Genomic DNA, 24,156 nt, shown 5'->3' with positions numbered 1-24,156 from the left:
ATCTGCAGTGCTTTTAATATTTATCTTTCAAGATAACACTCAAAAGAATTTTGTTTTGCTCAATAAGAAAAAAATATCACCTGTTGTCAAAGTTGCATTGGTTGGAGATGGAGTCATGGTGGTTACTGCCGTTGTTGCATTTTCCGGAGCTGAAGTCACATGAGAAACTGCTTGATTAGAAACCATAATCAAGCAAAGTTTCCCTCATATTACATTGCATTCATAATAGTGCGAAGCAATGTGAATGCAACATAGTGCTTGTGATGCTGACGTCATAGAGTCTGTGTGGTGAGCAATTACTGGAGATGAAGTTATTTAGTGAAAGGTACAGTAAAATACATTGCAAACAAACTATTTGTTGGAAAGATACAATTATTATTATTATTATCATAAAAAAACATTTAAGAAATCTTTAAGACTTCAAAGGTTGCAGGAAGGAATAAACCAAGCTTAGTCTCTGTGTTGCTTTTAATAATTTTCTAATATTTCGTGACATAAAAGGACTTTCTTTATTCAATTGGAAAACACCATCAAATGTTGGCAGAGTTGCATTGAGTGAATGTCCAAAAATCACCTCATCTCTCTATTCTAGATGAAGTTATACTATAGGAAAGGGTTGTGTCTTGTAGTTACCTGTTGAATTCACAGTTGGAGAAATAGTCGTTACCGAGACTCCCGCAAAATGACAAAGACCATCAGGGCTTTTGGAATAGTTTTTGGTATAAATTTAACTCCAATTTTTCTTCAGCTATTTTATGTAATAAACAACCAGATGGAAAAATAAACTCTTACTTGTCACAACTACACTTGTTATGTTCAGTGTGTAGTTCAAGCTGGCACTGTTGTTCACCAGAGTCTCTGCAACATCTCGAGTGTCTGGCACAGAGCTCGCATTTGCAAATATCACATCAGATTCAACGATAATTGAACCTCGTCTGCAAAAAGGAAATTGTTATTGCAGTTTTTACTTCTAACAAACATCACAACAACAATACATTATCTGATATTCTGAATGTTTTATTATAAAATTTAAATGTGGGCACAACTGCCCAATGATTAGAGTCACAAAACAGAAGAAAAATGTTTGAAAAGTTTATGATCATCATATAATTTTGTTGGAATTTTATTTCATACATCTTTAAAACCACTTCCTGACCAACACCGATATTTACCTGAAAGCCCTGATCAGAACTCGCAGAAAAGCCCTGAATCTCTTCCTATAGATGTCATTCAGCTGATAAATTGAAAAATAGAAAAAGAAGTAAGTCAGTGGAGATAGTTGATATTCACAAAAAATGTTTAGTTAACAAGTCTACTTCATTTACACATGCTGGTTTTGTCATTGTATATTAATTTAGTTTCATTCAAGATATACCTCAATTATGAGACTACAAAAAATCAGTTATGCTTACTCGATTAGTTAGTGTTGTTGAGAGACTGACAAACTCTACAGATCCAGGCGTTTCCAGGCCCACGATAAAAGTTTCTACTAGTGCAAATGTCATCTGGAGCTTTGAATCTGCTGGCACTGGAGTTGTCGCTGGAGTAACTGGTTGTGTTGTTGATATTGAAAAGATGACATTATTATTATGATTATTATTATTGTTGTTATTATAACCATCATAAATAAACAACTTTAAAAACTTTAACATTTCACAGTTTGCCTGTGGAGAATGGTAAAAATATCTGCAGTACTTTTAAAATTTATCTTCTAATTTAATACTTGCTTTCTTCAATTAGAAAAGAATATCACCTGTTGTCAAAGTCGTTGGAGGTGGGGTCACGGAGGTCACTGGTGTCGTTGCATTGGTTGGAGTTTAGGGTTAGGGTTAGGGTTAGAATTGTATTAGAAATTCCACATATGACTTGCAAGAATGCATGTGTGTGAAATTGTGTTTAACATTTTATTGCTAATATTTTTGTTTAGCATTACACTTTGTAATTTTAATGTTAACTCTTTATTGTACTTCAATCTCTGCATCTCTTGTAACTTACCTAAAACCAGGCTGCCATTTATATAACCCAGTGTCGAATTAAGAAGCTCCCTTTCCAGCAGTGGCAAAGCATTGTTTAAATTAGGAACAACAGAGGTGTTTCTGAACACTAGAGTCAGGTTGGAAATCACAGATCCACTCCTTAAGTAGAACAAACAAACAAAAAAATCTAATTATAGCACCTTAAAAAGCAACCAAATGACAAAACATCAATAAAATATAGACAGTGACAATAATACAGTCTTACTTGAAGGAATTGACGCGTGAGCGACTGTAACCACTGAAGAGGCCAAGGCAAATTCTGTTAATCTGAAAGAAAATGAAAATGTTAAATTCGCACTGGCACCAAGTAGCACCCAGTAAATGCGCTACTTTTGCAGTAATATTTGTTCCCCTTATATTCTAGCATTTTCTTAAAAGACCTTTAAATACATCCTAATTTATTACATTTTGGCAGTCTTACTACACAAAGTGGTTATAATGTAAAGTTAAATTACCTCCTTAACCACAGCTGAAGCCAGTTGGAGAAATGCTGTTGAATTGTTGTCGGCCAATTCTGAGTTAAAATGTCTGTTGAGACCAAATTTCATGAAAAGAAATCCCTCAGTAGCAGCTGGAGGATCTGTGGGTGCTGCAGTTGTAGTTGTGGTTGGGGCTGCTGTAGTTCCTGCTTTTACAGTAGAAATTGTAAAATTAGTAACAGTTATTCATTGACAAGGCAAATTTACAGTAACCTAGATGAAGCCAAAGGGCGTTACAAGCAAAATATAAATGCAGGAATAGATTTACACAATTAACAATACGTAACATAATTGTGGCAATTAAATTTTACAAATAAACAAATGGGATAGCTCTCATTGTTGTTTCATAAAAAAAAATAAAATAAGGGGCACAAAAATGTTTTGGCTATAAAAGAGAATGAAATATCTTGTGTAGACTCAATGGATTAACATGCTACTGGTTTTCTATTTAGGAAAGTCATGCTAACTTCTGGTGAAGTTTCTCTTTGTTATTGAGAAGTAATGTGACTGTGAATATAGAGCCTGTGATGCTGATGTCATGGTGACTGTACGGTGGTGAATTAGTGGTGATGGAATTAAATGAGGGAAAATACAATAAATTATCTTACAAGCTTTATACTTGTTGGAAATATTGCATTATTATTATTATTACCACCAAAAAATAAACATCTTTTTAAACTTTAACATTGCATAGATTGCCTTTAGGAACAAGCCAAGTATCTGCAGTGCTTTTAATATTTATCTTTCAAGATAACACTCAAAAGAATTTTGTTTTGCTCAATAAGAAAAAAATATCACCTGTTGTCAAAGTTGCATTGGTTGGAGATGGAGTCATGGTGGTTACTGCCGTTGTTGCATTTTCCGGAGCTGAAGTCACATGAGAAACTGCTTGATTAGAAACCATAATCAAGCAAAGTTTCCCTCATATTACATTGCATTCATAATAGTGCGAAGCAATGTGAATGCAACATAGTGCTTGTGATGCTGACGTCATAGAGTCTGTGTGGTGAGCAATTACTGGAGATGAAGTTATTTAGTGAAAGGTACAGTAAAATACATTGCAAACAAACTATTTGTTGGAAAGATACAATTATTATTATTATTATCATAAAAAAACATTTAAGAAATCTTTAAGACTTCAAAGGTTGCAGGAAGGAATAAACCAAGCTTAGTCTCTGTGTTGCTTTTAATAATTTTCTAATATTTCGTGACATAAAAGGACTTTCTTTATTCAATTGGAAAACACCATCAAATGTTGGCAGAGTTGCATTGAGTGAATGTCCAAAAATCACCTCATCTCTCTATTCTAGATGAAGTTATACTATAGGAAAGGGTTGTGTCTTGTAGTTACCTGTTGAATTCACAGTTGGAGAAATAGTCGTTACCGAGACTCCCGCAAAATGACAAAGACCATCAGGGCTTTTGGAATAGTTTTTGGTATAAATTTAACTCCAATTTTTCTTCAGCTATTTTATGTAATAAACAACCAGATGGAAAAATAAACTCTTACTTGTCACAACTACACTTGTTATGTTCAGTGTGTAGTTCAAGCTGGCACTGTTGTTCACCAGAGTCTCTGCAACATCTCGAGTGTCTGGCACAGAGCTCGCATTTGCAAATATCACATCAGATTCAACGATAATTGAACCTCGTCTGCAAAAAGGAAATTGTTATTGCAGTTTTTACTTCTAACAAACATCACAACAACAATACATTATCTGATATTCTGAATGTTTTATTATAAAATTTAAATGTGGGCACAACTGCCCAATGATTAGAGTCACAAAACAGAAGAAAAATGTTTGAAAAGTTTATGATCATCATATAATTTTGTTGGAATTTTATTTCATACATCTTTAAAACCACTTCCTGACCAACACCGATATTTACCTGAAAGCCCTGATCAGAACTCGCAGAAAAGCCCTGAATCTCTTCCTATAGATGTCATTCAGCTGATAAATTGAAAAATAGAAAAAGAAGTAAGTCAGTGGAGATAGTTGATATTCACAAAAAATGTTTAGTTAACAAGTCTACTTCATTTACACATGCTGGTTTTGTCATTGTATATTAATTTAGTTTCATTCAAGATATACCTCAATTATGAGACTACAAAAAATCAGTTATGCTTACTCGATTAGTTAGTGTTGTTGAGAGACTGACAAACTCTACAGATCCAGGCGTTTCCAGGCCCACGATAAAAGTTTCTACTAGTGCAAATGTCATCTGGAGCTTTGAATCTGCTGGCACTGGAGTTGTCGCTGGAGTAACTGGTTGTGTTGTTGATATTGAAAAGATGACATTATTATTATGATTATTATTATTGTTGTTATTATAACCATCATAAATAAACAACTTTAAAAACTTTAACATTTCACAGTTTGCCTGTGGAGAATGGTAAAAATATCTGCAGTACTTTTAAAATTTATCTTCTAATTTAATACTTGCTTTCTTCAATTAGAAAAGAATATCACCTGTTGTCAAAGTCGTTGGAGGTGGGGTCACGGAGGTCACTGGTGTCGTTGCATTGGTTGGAGTTTAGGGTTAGGGTTAGGGTTAGAATTGTATTAGAAATTCCACATATGACTTGCAAGAATGCATGTGTGTGAAATTGTGTTTAACATTTTATTGCTAATATTTTTGTTTAGCATTACACTTTGTAATTTTAATGTTAACTCTTTATTGTACTTCAATCTCTGCATCTCTTGTAACTTACCTAAAACCAGGCTGCCATTTATATAACCCAGTGTCGAATTAAGAAGCTCCCTTTCCAGCAGTGGCAAAGCATTGTTTAAATTAGGAACAACAGAGGTGTTTCTGAACACTAGAGTCAGGTTGGAAATCACAGATCCACTCCTTAAGTAGAACAAACAAACAAAAAAATCTAATTATAGCACCTTAAAAAGCAACCAAATGACAAAACATCAATAAAATATAGACAGTGACAATAATACAGTCTTACTTGAAGGAATTGACGCGTGAGCGACTGTAACCACTGAAGAGGCCAAGGCAAATTCTGTTAATCTGAAAGAAAATGAAAATGTTAAATTCGCACTGGCACCAAGTAGCACCCAGTAAATGCGCTACTTTTGCAGTAATATTTGTTCCCCTTATATTCTAGCATTTTCTTAAAAGACCTTTAAATACATCCTAATTTATTACATTTTGGCAGTCTTACTACACAAAGTGGTTATAATGTAAAGTTAAATTACCTCCTTAACCACAGCTGAAGCCAGTTGGAGAAATGCTGTTGAATTGTTGTCGGCCAATTCTGAGTTAAAATGTCTGTTGAGACCAAATTTCATGAAAAGAAATCCCTCAGTAGCAGCTGGAGGATCTGTGGGTGCTGCAGTTGTAGTTGTGGTTGCTGTAGTTCCTGCTTTTACAGTAGAAATTGTAAAATTAGTAACAGTTATTCATTGACACGGCAAATTTACAGTAACCTAGATGAAGCCAAAGGGCGTTACAAGCAAAATATAAATGCAGGAATAAATTTACACAATTAACAATACGTAACATAATTGTGGCAATTAAATTTTACAAATAAACAAATGGGATAGCTCTCATTGTTGTTTCATAAAAAAAAATAAAATAAGGGGCACAAAAATGTTTTGGCTATAAAAGAGAATGAATTATCTTGTGTAGACTCAATGGATTAACATGCTACTGGTTTTCTATTTAGGAAAGTCATGCTAACTTCTGGTGAAGTTTCTCTTTGTTATTGAGAAGTAATGTGACTGTGAATATAGAGCCTGTGATGCTGATGTCATGGTGACTGTACGGTGGTGAATTAGTGGTGATGGAATTAAATGAGGGAAAATACAATAAATTATCTTACAAGCTTTATACTTGTTGGAAATATTGCATTATTATTATTATTACCACCAAAAAATAAACATCTTTTTAAACTTTAACATTGCATAGGTTGCCTTTAGGAACAAGCCAAGTATCTGCAGTGCTTTTAATATTTATCTTTCAAGATAACACTCAAAAGAATTTTGTTTTGCTCAATAAGAAAAAAATATCACCTGTTGTCAAAGTTGCATTGGTTGGAGATGGAGTCATGGTGGTTACTGCCGTTGTTGCATTTTCTGGAGCTGAAGTCACATGAGAAACTGCTTGATTAGAAACCATAATCAAGCAAAGTTTCCCTCATATTACATTGCCTTCATAATAGTGCGAAGTAATGTGAATGCAATATAGTGCTTGTGATGATGACGTCATAGAGTCTGTGTGGTGAGCAATTACTGGAGATGAAGTTATTTAGTGAAAGGTACAGTAAAATACCTTGCAAACAAACTATTTGTTGGAAAGATACTATTATTATTATTATTATTATTACTATTATTATTATTATAAAAAACATTTAAGAAATCTAAAACTTCAGAGGTTGCAGGAAGGAATAAACCAAGCTTAGCCTCTGTGGTATGTTTAATAATAATCTAATATTTCATGACATAAAAGGACTTTCTTTATTCAATTGGAAAACACCATCAACTGTTGGCAGAGTTGCATTGAGTGAATTTACAAAAATCACCTCATCTCTCTTTTTTAGATGATTCCACATATGACTTGAAAGAATGCATGTGTGTGAAATTGTGTTTAACTTTTTTATTGCTAATATTTTTGTTTAGCATTACACTTTGTAATTTTAATGTTAACTCTTTATTGTACTTCAATCTCTGCATCTCTTGTAACTTACCTAAAACCAGGCTGCCATTTATATAACCCAGTGTCGAATTAAGAAGCTCCCTTTCCAGCAGTGGCAAAGCATTGTTTAAATTAGGAACAACAGAGGTGTTTCTGAACACTAGAGTCAGGTTGGAAATCACAGATCCACTCCTTAAGTAGAACAAACAAACAAAAAAATCTAATTATAGCACCTTAAAAAGCAACCAAATGACAAAACATCAATAAAATATAGATAGTGACAGTAATACAGTCTTACTTGAAGGAATTGACGCGTGAGCGACTGTAACCACTGAAGAGGCCAAGGCAAATTCTGTTAATCTGAAAGAAAATGAAAATGTTAAATTCGCACTGGCACCAAGTAGCACCCAGTAAATGCGCTACTTTTGCAGTAATATTTGTTCCCCTTATATTCTAGCATTTTCTTAAAAGACCTTTAAATACATCCTAATTTATTACATTTTGGCAGTCTTACTACACAAAGTGGTTATAATGTAAAGTTAAATTACCTCCTTAACCACAGCTGAAGCCAGTTGGAGAAATGCTGTTGAATTGTTGTCGGCCAATTCTGAGTTAAAATCTCTGTTGAGACCAAATTTCATGAAAAGAAATCCCTCAGTAGCAGCTGGAGGATCTGTGGGTGCTGCAGTTGTAGTTGTGGTTGGGGCTGCTGTAGTTCCTGCTTTTACAGTAGAAATTGTAAAATTAGTAACAGTTATTCATTGACACGGCAAATTTACAGTAACCTAGATGAAGCCAAAGGGCGTTACAAGCAAAATATAAATGCAGGAATAAATTTACACAATTAACAATACGTAACATAATTGTGGCAATTAAATTTTACAAATAAACAAATGGGATAGCTCTCATTGTTGTTTCATAAAAAAAAATAAAATAAGGGGCACAAAAATGTTTTGGCTATAAAAGAGAATGAATTATCTTGTGTAGACTCAATGGATTAACATGCTACTGGTTTTCTATTTAGGAAAGTCATGCTAACTTCTGGTGAAGTTTCTCTTTGTTATTGAGAAGTAATGTGACTGTGAATATAGAGCCTGTGATGCTGATGTCATGGTGACTGTACGGTGGTGAATTAGTGGTGATGGAATTAAATGAGGGAAAATACAATAAATTATCTTACAAGCTGTATACTTGTTGGAAATATTGCATTATTATTATTATTACCACCAAAAAATAAACATCTTTTTAAACTTTAACATTGCATAGATTGCCTTTAGGAACAAGCCAAGTATCTGCAGTGCTTTTAATATTTATCTTTCAAGATAACACTCAAAAGAATTTTGTTTTGCTCAATAAGAAAAAAATATCACCTGTTGTCAAAGTTGCATTGGTTGGAGATGGAGTCATGGTGGTTACTGCTGTTGTTGCATTTTCTGGAGCTGAAGTCACATGAGAAACTGCTTGATTAGAAACCATAATCAAGCAAAGTTTCCCTCATATTACATTGCCTTCATAATAGTGCGAAGTAATGTGAATGCAACATAGTGCTTGTGATGCTGACGTCATAGAGTCTGTGTGGTGAGCAATTACTGGAGATGAAGTTATTTAGTGAAAGGTACAGTAAAATACCTTGCAAACAAACTATTTGTTGGAAAGATACTATTATTATTATTATTATTATTACTATTATTATTATTATAAAAAACATTTAAGAAATCTAAAACTTCAGAGGTTGCAGGAAGGAATAAACCAAGCTTAGCCTCTGTGGTATGTTTAATAATAATCTAATATTTCATGACATAAAAGGACTTTCTTTATTCAATTGGAAAACACCATCAACTGTTGGCAGAGTTGCATTGAGTGAATTTACAAAAATCACCTCATCTCTCTTTTTTAGATGATTCCACATATGACTTGAAAGAATGCATGTGTGTGAAATTGTGTTTAACTTTTTTATTGCTAATATTTTTGTTTAGCATTACACTTTGTAATTTTAATGTTAACTCTTTATTGTACTTCAATCTCTGCATCTCTTGTAACTTACCTAAAACCAGGCTGCCATTTATATAACCCAGTGTCGAATTAAGAAGCTCCCTTTCCAGCAGTGGCAAAGCATTGTTTAAATTAGGAACAACAGAGGTGTTTCTGAACACTAGAGTCAGGTTGGAAATCACAGATCCACTCCTTAAGTAGAACAAACAAACAAAAAAATCTAATTATAGCACCTTAAAAAGCAACCAAATGACAAAACATCAATAAAATATAGACAGTGACAGTAATACAGTCTTACTTGAAGGAATTGACGCGTGAGCGACTGTAACCACTGAAGAGGCCAAGGCAAATTCTGTTAATCTGAAAGAAAATGAAAATGTTAAATTCGCACTGGCACCAAGTAGCACCCAGTAAATGCGCTACTTTTGCAGTAATATTTGTTCCCCTTATATTCTAGCATTTTCTTAAAAGACCTTTAAATACATCCTAATTTATTACATTTTGGCAGTCTTACTACACAAAGTGGTTATAATGTAAAGTTAAATTACCTCCTTAACCACAGCTGAAGCCAGTTGGAGAAATGCTGTTGAATTGTTGTCGGCCAATTCTGAGTTAAAATCTCTGTTGAGACCAAATTTCATGAAAAGAAATCCCTCAGTAGCAGCTGGAGGATCTGTGGGTGCTGCAGTTGTAGTCGTGGTTGGGGCTGCTGTAGTTCCTGCTTTTACAGTAGAAATTGTAAAATTAGTAACAGTTATTCATTGACACGGCAAATTTACAGTAACCTAGATGAAGCCAAAGGGCGTTACAAGCAAAATATAAATGCAGGAATAAATTTACACAATTAACAATACGTAACATAATTGTGGCAATTAAATTTTACAAATAAACAAATGGGATAGCTCTCATTGTTGTTTCATAAAAAAAAAAATAAAATAAGGGGCACAAAAATGTTTTGGCTATAAAAGAGAATGAATTATCTTGTGTAGACTCAATGGATTAACATGCTACTGGTTTTCTATTTAGGAAAGTCATGCTAACTTCTGGTGAAGTTTCTCTTTGTTATTGAGAAGTAATGTTACTGTGAATATAGAGCCTGTGATGCTGATGTCATGGTGACTGTACGGTGGTGAATTAGTGGTGATGGAATTAAATGAGGGAAAATACAATAAATTATCTTACAAGCTTTATACTTGTTGGAAATATTGCATTATTATTATTATTACCACCAAAAAATAAACATCTTTTTAAACTTTAACATTGCATAGGTTGCCTTTAGGAACAAGCCAAGTATCTGCAGTGCTTTTAATATTTATCTTTCAAGATAACACTCAAAAGAATTTTGTTTTGCTCAATAAGAAAAAAATATCACCTGTTGTCAAAGTTGCATTGGTTGGAGATGGAGTCATGGTGGTTACTGCCGTTGTTGCATTTTCTGGAGCTGAAGTCACATGAGAAACTGCTTGATTAGAAACCATAATCAAGCAAAGTTTCCCTCATATTACATTGCCTTCATAATAGTGCGAAGTAATGTGAATGCAATATAGTGCTTGTGATGATGACGTCATAGAGTCTGTGTGGTGAGCAATTACTGGAGATGAAGTTATTTAGTGAAAGGTACAGTAAAATACCTTGCAAACAAACTATTTGTTGGAAAGATACTATTATTATTATTATTATTATTACTATTATTATTATTATAAAAAACATTTAAGAAATCTAAAACTTCAGAGGTTGCAGGAAGGAATAAACCAAGCTTAGCCTCTGTGGTATGTTTAATAATAATCTAATATTTCATGACATAAAAGGACTTTCTTTATTCAATTGGAAAACACCATCAACTGTTGGCAGAGTTGCATTGAGTGAATTTACAAAAATCACCTCATCTCTCTTTTTTAGATGATTCCACATATGACTTGAAAGAATGCATGTGTGTGAAATTGTGTTTAACTTTTTTATTGCTAATATTTTTGTTTAGCATTACACTTTGTAATTTTAATGTTAACTCTTTATTGTACTTCAATCTCTGCATCTCTTGTAACTTACCTAAAACCAGGCTGCCATTTATATAACCCAGTGTCGAATTAAGAAGCTCCCTTTCCAGCAGTGGCAAAGCATTGTTTAAATTAGGAACAACAGAGGTGTTTCTGAACACTAGAGTCAGGTTGGAAATCACAGATCCACTCCTTAAGTAGAACAAACAAACAAAAAAATCTAATTATAGCACCTTAAAAAGCAACCAAATGACAAAACATCAATAAAATATAGACAGTGACAATAATACAGTCTTACTTGAAGGAATTGACGCGTGAGCGACTGTAACCACTGAAGAGGCCAAGGCAAATTCTGTTAATCTGAAAGAAAATGAAAATGTTAAATTCGCACTGGCACCAAGTAGCACCCAGTAAATGCGCTACTTTTGCAGTAATATTTGTTCCCCTTATATTCTAGCATTTTCTTAAAAGACCTTTAAATACATCCTAATTTATTACATTTTGGCAGTCTTACTACACAAAGTGGTTATAATGTAAAGTTAAATTACCTCCTTAACCACAGCTGAAGCCAGTTGGAGAAATGCTGTTGAATTGTTGTCGGCCAATTCTGAGTTAAAATCTCTGTTGAGACCAAATTTCATGAAAAGAAATCCCTCAGTAGCAGCTGGAGGATCTGTGGGTGCTGCAGTTGTAGTTGTGGTTGGGGCTGCTGTAGTTCCTGCTTTTACAGTAGAAATTGTAAAATTAGTAACAGTTATTCATTGACACGGCAAATTTACAGTAACCTAGATGAAGCCAAAGGGCGTTACAAGCAAAATATAAATGCAGGAATAAATTTACACAATTAACAATACGTAACATAATTGTGGCAATTAAATTTTACAAATAAACAAATGGGATAGCTCTCATTGTTGTTTCATAAAAAAAAATAAAATAAGGGGCACAAAAATGTTTTGGCTATAAAAGAGAATGAAATATCTTGTGTAGACTCAATGGATTAACATGCTACTGGTTTTCTATTTAGGAAAGTCATGCTAACTTCTGGTGAAGTTTCTCTTTGTTATTGAGAAGTAATGTGACTGTGAATATAGAGCCTGTGATGCTGATGTCATGGTGACTGTACGGTGGTGAATTAGTGGTGATGGAATTAAATGAGGGAAAATACAATAAATTATCTTACAAGCTTTATACTTGTTGGAAATATTGCATTATTATTATTATTACCACCAAAAAATAAACATCTTTTTAAACTTTAACATTGCATAGATTGCCTTTAGGAACAAGCCAAGTATCTGCAGTGCTTTTAATATTTATCTTTCAAGATAACACTCAAAAGAATTTTGTTTTGCTCAATAAGAAAAAAATATCACCTGTTGTCAAAGTTGCATTGGTTGGAGATGGAGTCATGGTGGTTACTGCCGTTGTTGCATTTTCCGGAGCTGAAGTCACATGAGAAACTGCTTGATTAGAAACCATAATCAAGCAAAGTTTCCCTCATATTACATTGCCTTCATAATAGTGCGAAGTAATGTGAATGCAATATAGTGCTTGTGATGATGACGTCATAGAGTCTGTGTGGTGAGCAATTACTGGAGATGAAGTTATTTAGTGAAAGGTACAGTAAAATACCTTGCAAACAAACTATTTGTTGGAAAGATACTATTATTATTATTATTATTATTACTATTATTATTATTATAAAAAACATTTAAGAAATCTAAAACTTCAGAGGTTGCAGGAAGGAATAAACCAAGCTTAGCCTCTGTGGTATGTTTAATAATAATCTAATATTTCATGACATAAAAGGACTTTCTTTATTCAATTGGAAAACACCATCAACTGTTGGCAGAGTTGCATTGAGTGAATTTACAAAAATCACCTCATCTCTCTTTTTTAGATGATTCCACATATGACTTGAAAGAATGCATGTGTGTGAAATTGTGTTTAACTTTTTTATTGCTAATATTTTTGTTTAGCATTACACTTTGTAATTTTAATGTTAACTCTTTATTGTACTTCAATCTCTGCATCTCTTGTAACTTACCTAAAACCAGGCTGCCATTTATATAACCCAGTGTCGAATTAAGAAGCTCCCTTTCCAGCAGTGGCAAAGCATTGTTTAAATTAGGAACAACAGAGGTGTTTCTGAACACTAGAGTCAGGTTGGAAATCACAGATCCACTCCTTAAGTAGAACAAACAAACAAAAAAATCTAATTATAGCACCTTAAAAAGCAACCAAATGACAAAACATCAATAAAATATAGACAGTGACAGTAATACAGTCTTACTTGAAGGAATTGACGCGTGAGCGACTGTAACCACTGAAGAGGCCAAGGCAAATTCTGTTAATCTGAAAGAAAATGAAAATGTTAAATTCGCACTGGCACCAAGTAGCACCCAGTAAATGCGCTACTTTTGCAGTAATATTTGTTCCCCTTATATTCTAGCATTTTCTTAAAAGACCTTTAAATACATCCTAATTTATTACATTTTGGCAGTCTTACTACACAAAGTGGTTATAATGTAAAGTTAAATTACCTCCTTAACCACAGCTGAAGCCAGTTGGAGAAATGCTGTTGAATTGTTGTCGGCCAATTCTGAGTTAAAATCTCTGTTGAGACCAAATTTCATGAAAAGAAATCCCTCAGTAGCAGCTGGAGGATCTGTGGGTGCTGCAGTTGTAGTCGTGGTTGGGGCTGCTGTAGTTCCTGCTTTTACAGTAGAAATTGTAAAATTAGTAACAGTTATTCATTGACACGGCAAATTTACAGTAACCTAGATGAAGCCAAAGGGCGTTACAAGCAAAATATAAATGCAGGAATAAATTTACACAATTAACAATACGTAACATAATTGTGGCAATTAAATTTTACAAATAAACAAATGGGATAGCTCTCATTGTTGTTTCATAAAAAAAAAAATAAAATAAGGGGCACAAAAATGTTTTGGCTATAAAAGAGAATGAATTATCTTGTGTAGACTCAATGGATTAACATGCTACTGGTTTTCTATTTAGGAAAGTCATGCTAACTTCTGGTGAAGTTTCTCTTTGTTATTGAGAAGTAATGTTACTGTGAATATAGAGCCTGTGATGCTGATGTCATGGTGACTGTACGGTGGTGAATTAGTGGTGATGGAATTAAATGAGGGAAAATACAATAAATTATCTTACAAGCTTTATACTTGTTGGAAATATTGCATTATTATTATTATTACCACCAAAAAATAAACATCTTTTTAAACTTTAACATTGCATAGGTTGCCTTTAGGAACAAGCCAAGTATCTGCAGTGCTTTTAATATTTATCTTTCAAGATAACACTCAAAAGAATTTTGTTTTGCTCAATAAGAAAAAAATATCACCTGTTGTCAAAGTTGCATTGGTTGGAGATGGAGTCATGGTGGTTACTGCCGTTGTTGCATTTTCTGGAGCTGAAGTCACATGAGAAACTGCTTGATTAGAAACCATAATCAAGCAAAGTTTCCCTCATATTACATTGCCTTCATAATAGTGCGAAGTAATGTGAATGCAATATAGTGCTTGTGATGATGACGTCATAGAGTCTGTGTGGTGAGCAATTACTGGAGATGAAGTTATTTAGTGAAAGGTACAGTAAAATACCTTGCAAACAAACTATTTGTTGGAAAGATACTATTATTATTATTATTATTATTACTATTATTATTATTATAAAAAACATTTAAGAAATCTAAAACTTCAGAGGTTGCAGGAAGGAATAAACCAAGCTTAGCCTCTGTGGTATGTTTAATAATAATCTAATATTTCATGACATAAAAGGACTTTCTTTATTCAATTGGAAAACACCATCAACTGTTGGCAGAGTTGCATTGAGTGAATTTACAAAAATCACCTCATCTCTCTTTTTTAGATGATTCCACATATGACTTGAAAGAATGCATGTGTGTGAAATTGTGTTTAACTTTTTTATTGCTAATATTTTTGTTTAGCATTACACTTTGTAATTTTAATGTTAACTCTTTATTGTACTTCAATCTCTGCATCTCTTGTAACTTACCTAAAACCAGGCTGCCATTTATATAACCCAGTGTCGAATTAAGAAGCTCCCTTTCCAGCAGTGGCAAAGCATTGTTTAAATTAGGAACAACAGAGGTGTTTCTGAACACTAGAGTCAGGTTGGAAATCACAGATCCACTCCTTAAGTAGAACAAACAAACAAAAAAATCTAATTATAGCACCTTAAAAAGCAACCAAATGACAAAACATCAATAAAATATAGACAGTGACAGTAATACAGTCTTACTTGAAGGAATTGACGCGTGAGCGACTGTAACCACTGAAGAGGCCAAGGCAAATTCTGTTAATCTGAAAGAAAATGAAAATGTTAAATTCGCACTGGCACCAAGTAGCACCCAGTAAATGCGCTACTTTTGCAGTAATATTTGTTCCCCTTATATTCTAGCATTTTCTTAAAAGACCTTTAAATACATCCTAATTTATTACATTTTGGCAGTCTTACTACACAAAGTGGTTATAATGTAAAGTTAAATTACCTCCTTAACCACAGCTGAAGCCAGTTGGAGAAATGCTGTTGAATTGTTGTCGGCCAATTCTGAGTTAAAATCTCTGTTGAGACCAAATTTCATGAAAAGAAATCCCTCAGTAGCAGCTGGAGGATCTGTGGGTGCTGCAGTTGTAGTTGTGGTTGGGGCTGCTGTAGTTCCTGCTTTTACAGTAGAAATTGTAAAATTAGTAACAGTTATTCATTGACACGGCAAATTTACAGTAACCTAGATGAAGCCAAAGGGCGTTACAAGCAAAATATAAATGCAGGAATAAATTTACACAATTAACAATACGTAACATAATTGTGGCAATTAAATTTTACAAATAAACAAATGGGATAGCTCTCATTGTTGTTTCATAAAAAAAAATAAAATAAGGGGCACAAAAATGTTTTGGCTATAAAAGAGAATGAAATATCTTGTGTAGACTCAATGGATTAACATGCTACTGGTTTTCTATTTAGGAAAGTCATGCTAACTTCTGGTGAAGTTTCTCTTTGTTATTGAGAAGTAATGTGACTGTGAATATAGAGCCTGTGATGCTGATGTCATGGTGACTGTACGGTGGTGAATTAGTGGTGATGGAATTAAATGAGGGAAAATACAATAAATTATCTTACAAGCTTTATACTTGTTGGAAATATTGCATTATTATTATTATTACCACCAAAAAATAAACATCTTTTTAAACTTTAACATTGCATAGATTGCCTTTAGGAACAAGCCAAGTATCTGCAGTGCTTTTAATATTTATCTTTCAAGATAACACTCAAAAGAATTTTGTTTTGCTCAATAAGAAAAAAATATCACCTGTTGTCAAAGTTGCATTGGTTGGAGATGGAGTCATGGTGGTTACTGCCGTTGTTGCATTTTCCGGAGCTGAAGTCACATGAGAAACTGCTTGATTAGAAACCATAATCAAGCAAAGTTTCCCTCATATTACATTGCCTTCATAATAGTGCGAAGTAATGTGAATGCAATATAGTGCTTGTGATGATGACGTCATAGAGTCTGTGTGGTGAGCAATTACTGGAGATGAAGTTATTTAGTGAAAGGTACAGTAAAATACCTTGCAAACAAACTATTTGTTGGAAAGATACTATTATTATTATTATTATTATTACTATTATTATTATTATAAAAAACATTTAAGAAATCTAAAACTTCAGAGGTTGCAGGAAGGAATAAACCAAGCTTAGCCTCTGTGGTATGTTTAATAATAATCTAATATTTCATGACATAAAAGGACTTTCTTTATTCAATTGGAAAACACCATCAACTGTTGGCAGAGTTGCATTGAGTGAATTTACAAAAATCACCTCATCTCTCTTTTTCAGATGATTCCACATATGACTTGAAAGAATGCATGTGTGTGAAATTGTGTTTAACTTTTTTATTGCTAATATTTTTGTTTAGCATTACACTTTGTAATTTTAATGTTAACTCTTTATTGTACTTCAATGTCTGCATCTCTTGTAACTTACCTAAAACCAGGCTGCCATTTATATAACCCTGTGTCGAATTAAGAAGCTCCCTTTCCAGCAGTGGCAAAGCATTGTTTAAATTAGGAACAACAGAGGTGTTTCTGAACACTAGAGTCAGGTTGGAAATCACAGATCCACTCCTTAAGTAGAACAAACAAACAAAAAAATCTAATTATAGCACCTTAAAAAGCAACCAAATGACAAAACATCAATAAAATATAGACAGTGACAGTAATACAGTCTTACTTGAAGGAATTGACGCGTGAGCGACTGTAACCACTGAAGAGGCCAAGGCAAATTCTGTTAATCTGAAAGAAAATGAAAATGTTAAATTCGCACTGGCACCAAGTAGCACCCAGTAAATGCGCTACTTTTGCAGTAATATTTGTTCCCCTTATATTCTAGCATTTTCTTAAAAGACCTTTAAATACATCCTAATTTATTACATTTTGGCAGTCTTACTACACAAAGTGGTTATAATGTAAAGTTAAATTACCTCCTTAACCACAGCTGAAGCCAGTTGGAGAAATGCTGTTGAATTGTTGTCGGCCAATTCTGAGTTAAAATCTCTGTTGAGACCAAATTTCATGAAAAGAAATCCCTCAGTGGCAGCTGGAGGATCTGTGGGTGCTGCAGTTGTAGTTGTGGTTGGGGCTGCTGTAGTTCCTGCTTTTACAGTAGAAATTGTAAAATTAGTAACAGTTATTCATTGACAAGGCAAATTTACAGTAACCTAGATGAAGCCAAAGGGCGTTACAAGCAAAATATAAATGCAGGAATAAATTTACACAATTAACAATACGTAACATAATTGTGGCAATTAAATTTTACAAATAAACAAATGGGATAGCTCTCATTGTTGTTTCATAAAAAAAAATAAAATAAGGGGCACAAAAATGTTTTGGCTATAAAAGAGAATGAATTATCTTGTGTAGACTCAATGGATTAACATGCTACTGGTTTTCTATTTAGGAAAGTCATGCTAACTTCTGGTGAAGTTTCTCTTTGTTATTGAGAAGTAATGTGACTGTGAATATAGAGCCTGTGATGCTGATGTCATGGTGACTGTACGGTGATGAATTAGTGGTGATGAAGTTAAATTAGTGAAAAATACAATAAATTATCTTACAAGCTGTATACTTGTTCGAAATGTTGCATTATTATTATTATTATTATTATTATTATTATTATTATTATTATAATTATTACCACCAAAAAATAAACATCTTTCTAAACTTTAACATTGCATAGGTTGCCTTTAGGAACAAGCCAAGTATCTGCAGTGCTTTTAATATTTATCTTTCAAGAAAACACTCAAAAAAAATGTGTTTTGTTCAATAAGAAAAAAACTATCACCAGTCACGGTGGTTGCAGGTGTTGTTGCATTAGTTGGAGATGGGGTCACGGTGGATGCTGGTGTTGTTGCATTTTCTGGAGGTGAAGTCACATGGGAAACTGCTTCATTAGAAACCATAATCAAGCAAAGTTTTTCTCATATTACATTGCATTCATAATAGTGCGAAGTAATGTGAATGCAATATAGTGCTTGTGATGCTGATGTCACAGAATCTGTCTGGTGAGCAATTAGTGTCGATGAAGTTAGTGTAGTGAAAAGTACAGTAAAATACATTGCAAACATTCTATTTGTTGGAAAGATATTATTATTATTATTATTATCACCAAAAAAACAAAAGACTTCAAAGGTTGCAGCAAGGAATAAACCAAGCTTAGCCTCTGTGGTACTTTTAATAATTTTCTTATATTTCATGACACAAAAGGACTTTCTTTATTCAATTGGAAAACGCCATCAGCTGTTGGCAGAGTTGCATTGAGTGAATGTACAAAAATCACCTCATCTCTCTTTTCTAGAGGAAGTTAAACTATAGGAAATTGTTGTGTCTTGCAGTTACCTGTTGAATTCACAGTTGGAGAAATAGTCGTTACCGTGACTCCTGCAAAATGACAAAGATCATCAGGGCTTTTGGAATAAGTTTTGTTATAAATTTTTACTCCAAATTTTCTTCATCTATTTCATGTAATAAACAACCAGATGAAAAATTAAACTCTTACTTGTCACAACTACACTTGTTGTGTTCAGCGTGTAGTTCAAGCTGGCACTGTTGTTCACCAGAGTGTCTGCAACATCTTGAGGGTCTGGCACAGAGCTCGCATTTGCAAATATCACATCAGAGTCAACGGTAATTGAACCTCGTCTGCAGAAAGGAAATTGTTATTGCAGTTTTTATTTCTAACAAACATCACAACAATACATTATCTGATATTCTGAAAGTTTTATTATAAAATTTAAAGGTGGGCACAACTGCCCAATGATTAGAGTCACAACAGAAGAAAAATGTTTGAAAAGTTTATGATCATCATATAATTTTGTTGGAATTTTATTTCATACATCTTTAAAACCACTTCCTGACCAACACCGATATTTACCTGAAAGCCCTGATCAGAACTCGCAGAAAATTCCTGAATCTCTTCCTATAGATGTCATTCAGCTGAAGAATTGAAAAATAGTAAAAGAAGTAAGTCAGTGGAGATAGTTGATATTCACAAAAAATGTTTAGTTAAGTCTAATTCTTTTACACATGCTGATCTTGTCATTGTATATTGATGTAGTTTCATTCATTTGATATTCCAATTATGAGACTACAAAAAATCAGTTATACTTACTCGATTAGTTAGTGTTGTTGAGAGACTGACGAACTGTACAGATCCAAGTGTTTCCAGGCCCTCGATAAAATCTTCTTTCAGTGCAAATGTCATCTTGAGCTTTGAATCTGCTGGTACTGTAGTTGCAGCTGGAGTAACTGCTTGTGTTGATGGTTGTGCTGACATTGTTTTTGCTGATATGAAAAATATCATATTTTATGAGTATTATTATTATTATTATTAGTTACAAAAATTATGTTTTAAAAAAAACTTTAACATTGCATAGGTTGCCAATAGGAACAAGCCAAGTATCTGAAGTACTTTTAATATTTATCTTTCAAGATAACGCTGAAAAGAATTTTGCTTTGTTCAATAAGAAAAAAATGTCACCTGTTGTCAAAGTTGCATTGGTTGGAGATGGGATCACGGTGGTTACTGGTGTTGTTGCATTGGTTGGAGATGGGGTCACGGTGGTTACTGGTGTTGTTGCATTGGTTGGAGATGGGGTCACGGTGGTTACTGGTGTTGTTGCATTTGCAGGTGTCGTTGCATTGGTTGGAGATGGGGTCATGGTGGTTACTGGTGTTGTTGCATTGGTTGGAGATGGGGTCATGGTGGTTACTGGTATTGTTGCATTGGTTGGAGATGGGCTCACGGTGGTTACTGGTATTGTTGCATTTGACGGTGTCGTTGCATTGGTTGGAGATGGGATCACGATGGTTACTGGTATTGTTGCATTTGACGGTGTCGTTGCATTGGTTGGAGATGGGCTCACGGTGGTTACTGGTGTTGTTGCATTTGACGGTGTCGTTGCATTGGTTGGAGATGGGATCACGATGGTTACTGGTATTGTTGCATTTGACGGTGTCGTTGCATTGGTTGGAGATGGGCTCACGGTGGTTACTGGTGTTGTTGCATTTGACGGTGTCGTTGCATTGGTTGGAGATGGGGTCACGATGGTTACTGGTATTGTTGCATTTGACGGTGTCGTTGCATTGGTTGGAGATGGGGTCACGGTGGTTACTGGTGTTGTTGCATTTGCAGGTGTCGTTGCATTGGTTGGAGATGGGGTCATGGTGGTTACTGGTGTTGTTGCATTGGTTGGAGATGGGGTCATGGTGGTTACTGGTATTGTTGCATTGGTTGGAGATGGGCTCACGGTGGTTACTGGTATTGTTGCATTTGACGGTGTCGTTGCATTGGTTGGAGATGGGATCACGGTGGTTACTGGTGTTGTTGCATTTGACGGTGTCGTTGCATTGGTTGGAGATGGGGTCACGATGGTTACTGGTATTGTTGCATTTGACGGTGTCGTTGCATTGGTTGGAGATGGGGTCACGGTGGTTACTGGTGTTGTTGCATTTGCTGGATGTGAAGTCACATGGGACACTGCTTCATTAGAAACCATAATCAAGCAAAGTTTTCCTCATATTACATTGCATTCATAATCACAAAAAGAAAAACATTTAAGAAATCTTTAAGACCAATGCGAAGTAATGTGAATGCAATATAATGCTTGTTATACTGATGTTATAGAGTCTGTCTGGTGAGTCTGACTCGACAAAGTTAGTTTAGTGAAAAGTACAGTAAAATACCTAGAAAAAATTCTATTTCATGGAAAGATATTATTATTATTATAATTATTATTATTATCACAAAAACATTTAAGAAATCTTTAAGACTTCAAAGGTTGCAGCAAGGAATAAACCAAGCTTAGCCTTTGTGGTGCTTTTAATAATTATCTTATATTTCATGACACAATAGGACTTTCTTTATTCAATTGGAAAACGCCATCAGCTGTTGGCAGAGTTGCATTGAGTGAATGTACAAAAATCACCTCATCTCTCTTTTCTAGAGGAAGTTAAACTATAGGAAATTGTTGTGTCTTGCAGTTACCTGTTGAATTCACAGTTGGAGAAATAGTCGTTACCGTGACTCCTGCAAAATGACAAAGATCATCAGGGCTTTTGGAATAAGTTTTGTTATAAATTTTTACTCCAAATTTTCTTCATCTATTTCATGTAATAAACAACCAGATGAAAAATTAAACTCTTACTTGTCACAACTACACTTGTTGTGTTCAGCGTGTAGTTCAAGCTGGCACTGTTGTTCACCAGAGTGTCTGCAACATCTTGAGGGTCTGGCACAGAGCTCGCATTTGCAAATATCACATCAGAGTCAACGGTAATTGAACCTCGTCTGCAGAAAGGAAATTGTTATTGCAGTTTTTATTTCTAACAAACATCACAACAATACATTATCTGATATTCTGAAAGTTTTATTATAAAATTTAAAGGTGGGCACAACTGCCCAATGATTAGAGTCACAACAGAAGAAAAATGTTTGAAAAGTTTATGATCATCATATAATTTTGTTGGAATTTTATTTCATACATCTTTAAAACCACTTCCTGACCAACACCGATATTTACCTGAAAGCCCTGATCAGAACTCGCAGAAAATTCCTGAATCTCTTCCTATAGATGTCATTCAGCTGAAGAATTGAAAAATAGTAAAAGAAGTAAGTCAGTGGAGATAGTTGATATTCACAAAAAATGTTTAGTTAAGTCTAATTCTTTTACACATGCTGATCTTGTCATTGTATATTGATGTAGTTTCATTCATTTGATATTCCAATTATGAGACTACAAAAAATCAGTTATACTTACTCGATTAGTTAGTGTTGTTGAGAGACTGACGAACTGTACAGATCCAAGTGTTTCCAGGCCCTCGATAAAATCTTCTTTCAGTGCAAATGTCATCTTGAGCTTTGAATCTGCTGGTACTGTAGTTGCAGCTGGAGTAACTGCTTGTGTTGATGGTTGTGCTGACATTGTTTTTGCTGATATGAAAAATATCATATTTTATGAGTATTATTATTATTATTATTAGTTACAAAAATTATGTTTTAAAAAAAACTTTAACATTGCATAGGTTGCCAATAGGAACAAGCCAAGTATCTGAAGTACTTTTAATATTTATCTTTCAAGATAACGCTGAAAAGAATTTTGCTTTGTTCAATAAGAAAAAAATGTCACCTGTTGTCAAAGTTGCATTGGTTGGAGATGGGATCACGGTGGTTACTGGTGTTGTTGCATTGGTTGGAGATGGGGTCACGGTGGTTACTGGTGTTGTTGCATTGGTTGGAGATGGGGTCACGGTGGTTACTGGTGTTGTTGCATTTGCAGGTGTCGTTGCATTGGTTGGAGATGGGGTCATGGTGGTTACTGGTGTTGTTGCATTGGTTGGAGATGGGGTCATGGTGGTTACTGGTATTGTTGCATTGGTTGGAGATGGGCTCACGGTGGTTACTGGTATTGTTGCATTTGACGGTGTCGTTGCATTGGTTGGAGATGGGATCACGATGGTTACTGGTATTGTTGCATTTGACGGTGTCGTTGCATTGGTTGGAGATGGGCTCACGGTGGTTACTGGTGTTGTTGCATTTGACGGTGTCGTTGCATTGGTTGGAGATGGGATCACGATGGTTACTGGTATTGTTGCATTTGACGGTGTCGTTGCATTGGTTGGAGATGGGCTCACGGTGGTTACTGGTGTTGTTGCATTTGACGGTGTCGTTGCATTGGTTGGAGATGGGGTCACGATGGTTACTGGTATTGTTGCATTTGACGGTGTCGTTGCATTGGTTGGAGATGGGGTCACGGTGGTTACTGGTGTTGTTGCATTTGCAGGTGTCGTTGCATTGGTTGGAGATGGGGTCATGGTGGTTACTGGTGTTGTTGCATTGGTTGGAGATGGGGTCATGGTGGTTACTGGTATTGTTGCATTGGTTGGAGATGGGCTCACGGTGGTTACTGGTATTGTTGCATTTGACGGTGTCGTTGCATTGGTTGGAGATGGGATCACGGTGGTTACTGGTGTTGTTGCATTTGACGGTGTCGTTGCATTGGTTGGAGATGGGGTCACGATGGTTACTGGTATTGTTGCATTTGACGGTGTCGTTGCATTGGTTGGAGATGGGGTCACGGTGGTTACTGGTGTTGTTGCATTTGCTGGATGTGAAGTCACATGGGACACTGCTTCATTAGAAACCATAATCAAGCAAAGTTTTCCTCATATTACATTGCATTCATAATCACAAAAAGAAAAACATTTAAGAAATCTTTAAGACCAATGCGAAGTAATGTGAATGCAATATAATGCTTGTTATACTGATGTTATAGAGTCTGTCTGGTGAGTCTGACTCGACAAAGTTAGTTTAGTGAAAAGTACAGTAAAATACCTAGAAAAAATTCTATTTCATGGAAAGATATTATTATTATTATAATTATTATTATTATCACAAAAACATTTAAGA

At 34.6% G+C, this 24,156-nt stretch overlaps 1 protein-coding gene and 1 long non-coding RNA gene across 10 annotated transcripts in view; one reads left to right on the top strand and one right to left on the bottom strand.

The window, feature by feature from the left end:
- The window catches only part of LOC114144339 (mucin-5AC-like), a 30,383-nt gene that overhangs the window by 2,166 nt on the left and 4,061 nt on the right, over window positions 1-24,156 (bottom strand). Inside the window, exons 6-48 of one of the 9 annotated variants that reach the window (XM_028017052.1) lie at window positions 22,877-23,023; window positions 22,508-22,680; window positions 22,271-22,332; window positions 21,896-22,038; window positions 18,553-18,615; window positions 17,400-17,403; window positions 16,505-16,566; window positions 15,683-15,855; window positions 15,433-15,494; window positions 15,187-15,326; window positions 14,513-14,557; window positions 13,689-13,861; window positions 13,439-13,500; window positions 13,193-13,332; window positions 12,519-12,563; window positions 11,697-11,869; window positions 11,447-11,508; window positions 11,201-11,340; window positions 10,527-10,571; window positions 9,703-9,875; window positions 9,453-9,514; window positions 9,207-9,346; window positions 8,533-8,577; window positions 7,711-7,883; window positions 7,461-7,522; window positions 7,215-7,354; window positions 6,541-6,585; window positions 5,725-5,891; window positions 5,475-5,536; window positions 5,229-5,368; window positions 4,987-5,025; window positions 4,646-4,782; window positions 4,406-4,467; window positions 4,026-4,168; window positions 3,314-3,382; window positions 2,492-2,661; window positions 2,242-2,303; window positions 1,996-2,135; window positions 1,754-1,792; window positions 1,413-1,549; window positions 1,173-1,234; window positions 793-935; window positions 81-167 (exon numbers count right to left, since the gene is read on the bottom strand). In XM_028017052.1, the coding sequence (XP_027872853.1) occupies window positions 81-167; window positions 793-935; window positions 1,173-1,234; window positions 1,413-1,549; window positions 1,754-1,792; window positions 1,996-2,135; window positions 2,242-2,303; window positions 2,492-2,661; window positions 3,314-3,382; window positions 4,026-4,168; window positions 4,406-4,467; window positions 4,646-4,782; window positions 4,987-5,025; window positions 5,229-5,368; window positions 5,475-5,536; window positions 5,725-5,891; window positions 6,541-6,585; window positions 7,215-7,354; window positions 7,461-7,522; window positions 7,711-7,883; window positions 8,533-8,577; window positions 9,207-9,346; window positions 9,453-9,514; window positions 9,703-9,875; window positions 10,527-10,571; window positions 11,201-11,340; window positions 11,447-11,508; window positions 11,697-11,869; window positions 12,519-12,563; window positions 13,193-13,332; window positions 13,439-13,500; window positions 13,689-13,861; window positions 14,513-14,557; window positions 15,187-15,326; window positions 15,433-15,494; window positions 15,683-15,855; window positions 16,505-16,566; window positions 17,400-17,403; window positions 18,553-18,615; window positions 21,896-22,038; window positions 22,271-22,332; window positions 22,508-22,680; window positions 22,877-23,023 (4,413 nt within the window). Of the gene's footprint in view, window positions 1-80; window positions 168-792; window positions 936-1,172; window positions 1,235-1,412; window positions 1,550-1,753; window positions 1,793-1,995; window positions 2,136-2,241; window positions 2,304-2,491; window positions 2,665-3,313; window positions 3,401-4,025; window positions 4,169-4,405; window positions 4,468-4,645; window positions 4,783-4,986; window positions 5,026-5,228; window positions 5,369-5,474; window positions 5,537-5,724; window positions 5,892-6,540; window positions 6,586-7,214; window positions 7,355-7,460; window positions 7,523-7,710; window positions 7,884-8,532; window positions 8,578-9,206; window positions 9,347-9,452; window positions 9,515-9,702; window positions 9,876-10,526; window positions 10,572-11,200; window positions 11,341-11,446; window positions 11,509-11,696; window positions 11,870-12,518; window positions 12,564-13,192; window positions 13,333-13,438; window positions 13,501-13,688; window positions 13,862-14,512; window positions 14,558-15,186; window positions 15,327-15,432; window positions 15,495-15,682; window positions 15,856-16,504; window positions 16,567-17,178; window positions 17,319-17,399; window positions 17,404-17,424; window positions 17,487-17,674; window positions 17,848-18,552; window positions 18,616-20,229; window positions 20,471-21,895; window positions 22,039-22,270; window positions 22,333-22,507; window positions 22,681-22,876; window positions 23,024-23,717; window positions 23,852-24,156 lie in introns of those variants that run through there. The other 8 variants (XM_028017053.1, XM_028017054.1, XM_028017057.1 and 5 more) reach the window with 8 other exon arrangements.
- On the top strand, window positions 4,985-21,000 carry LOC114144340 (uncharacterized). Its single transcript, XR_003595470.1, has 3 exons — window positions 4,985-5,028; window positions 20,380-20,505; window positions 20,884-21,000. It is a non-coding gene; the product is annotated as an uncharacterized LOC114144340 (long non-coding RNA).

The sequence above is a fragment of the Xiphophorus couchianus genome, chromosome 5 (assembly GCF_001444195.1).
Source record: "Xiphophorus couchianus chromosome 5, X_couchianus-1.0, whole genome shotgun sequence".
NCBI lineage: Eukaryota > Metazoa > Chordata > Actinopteri > Cyprinodontiformes > Poeciliidae > Xiphophorus > Xiphophorus couchianus.
Note: the sequence above shows the minus strand (reverse complement) of the source record. Positions and strands in the feature narration are given on the sequence as shown.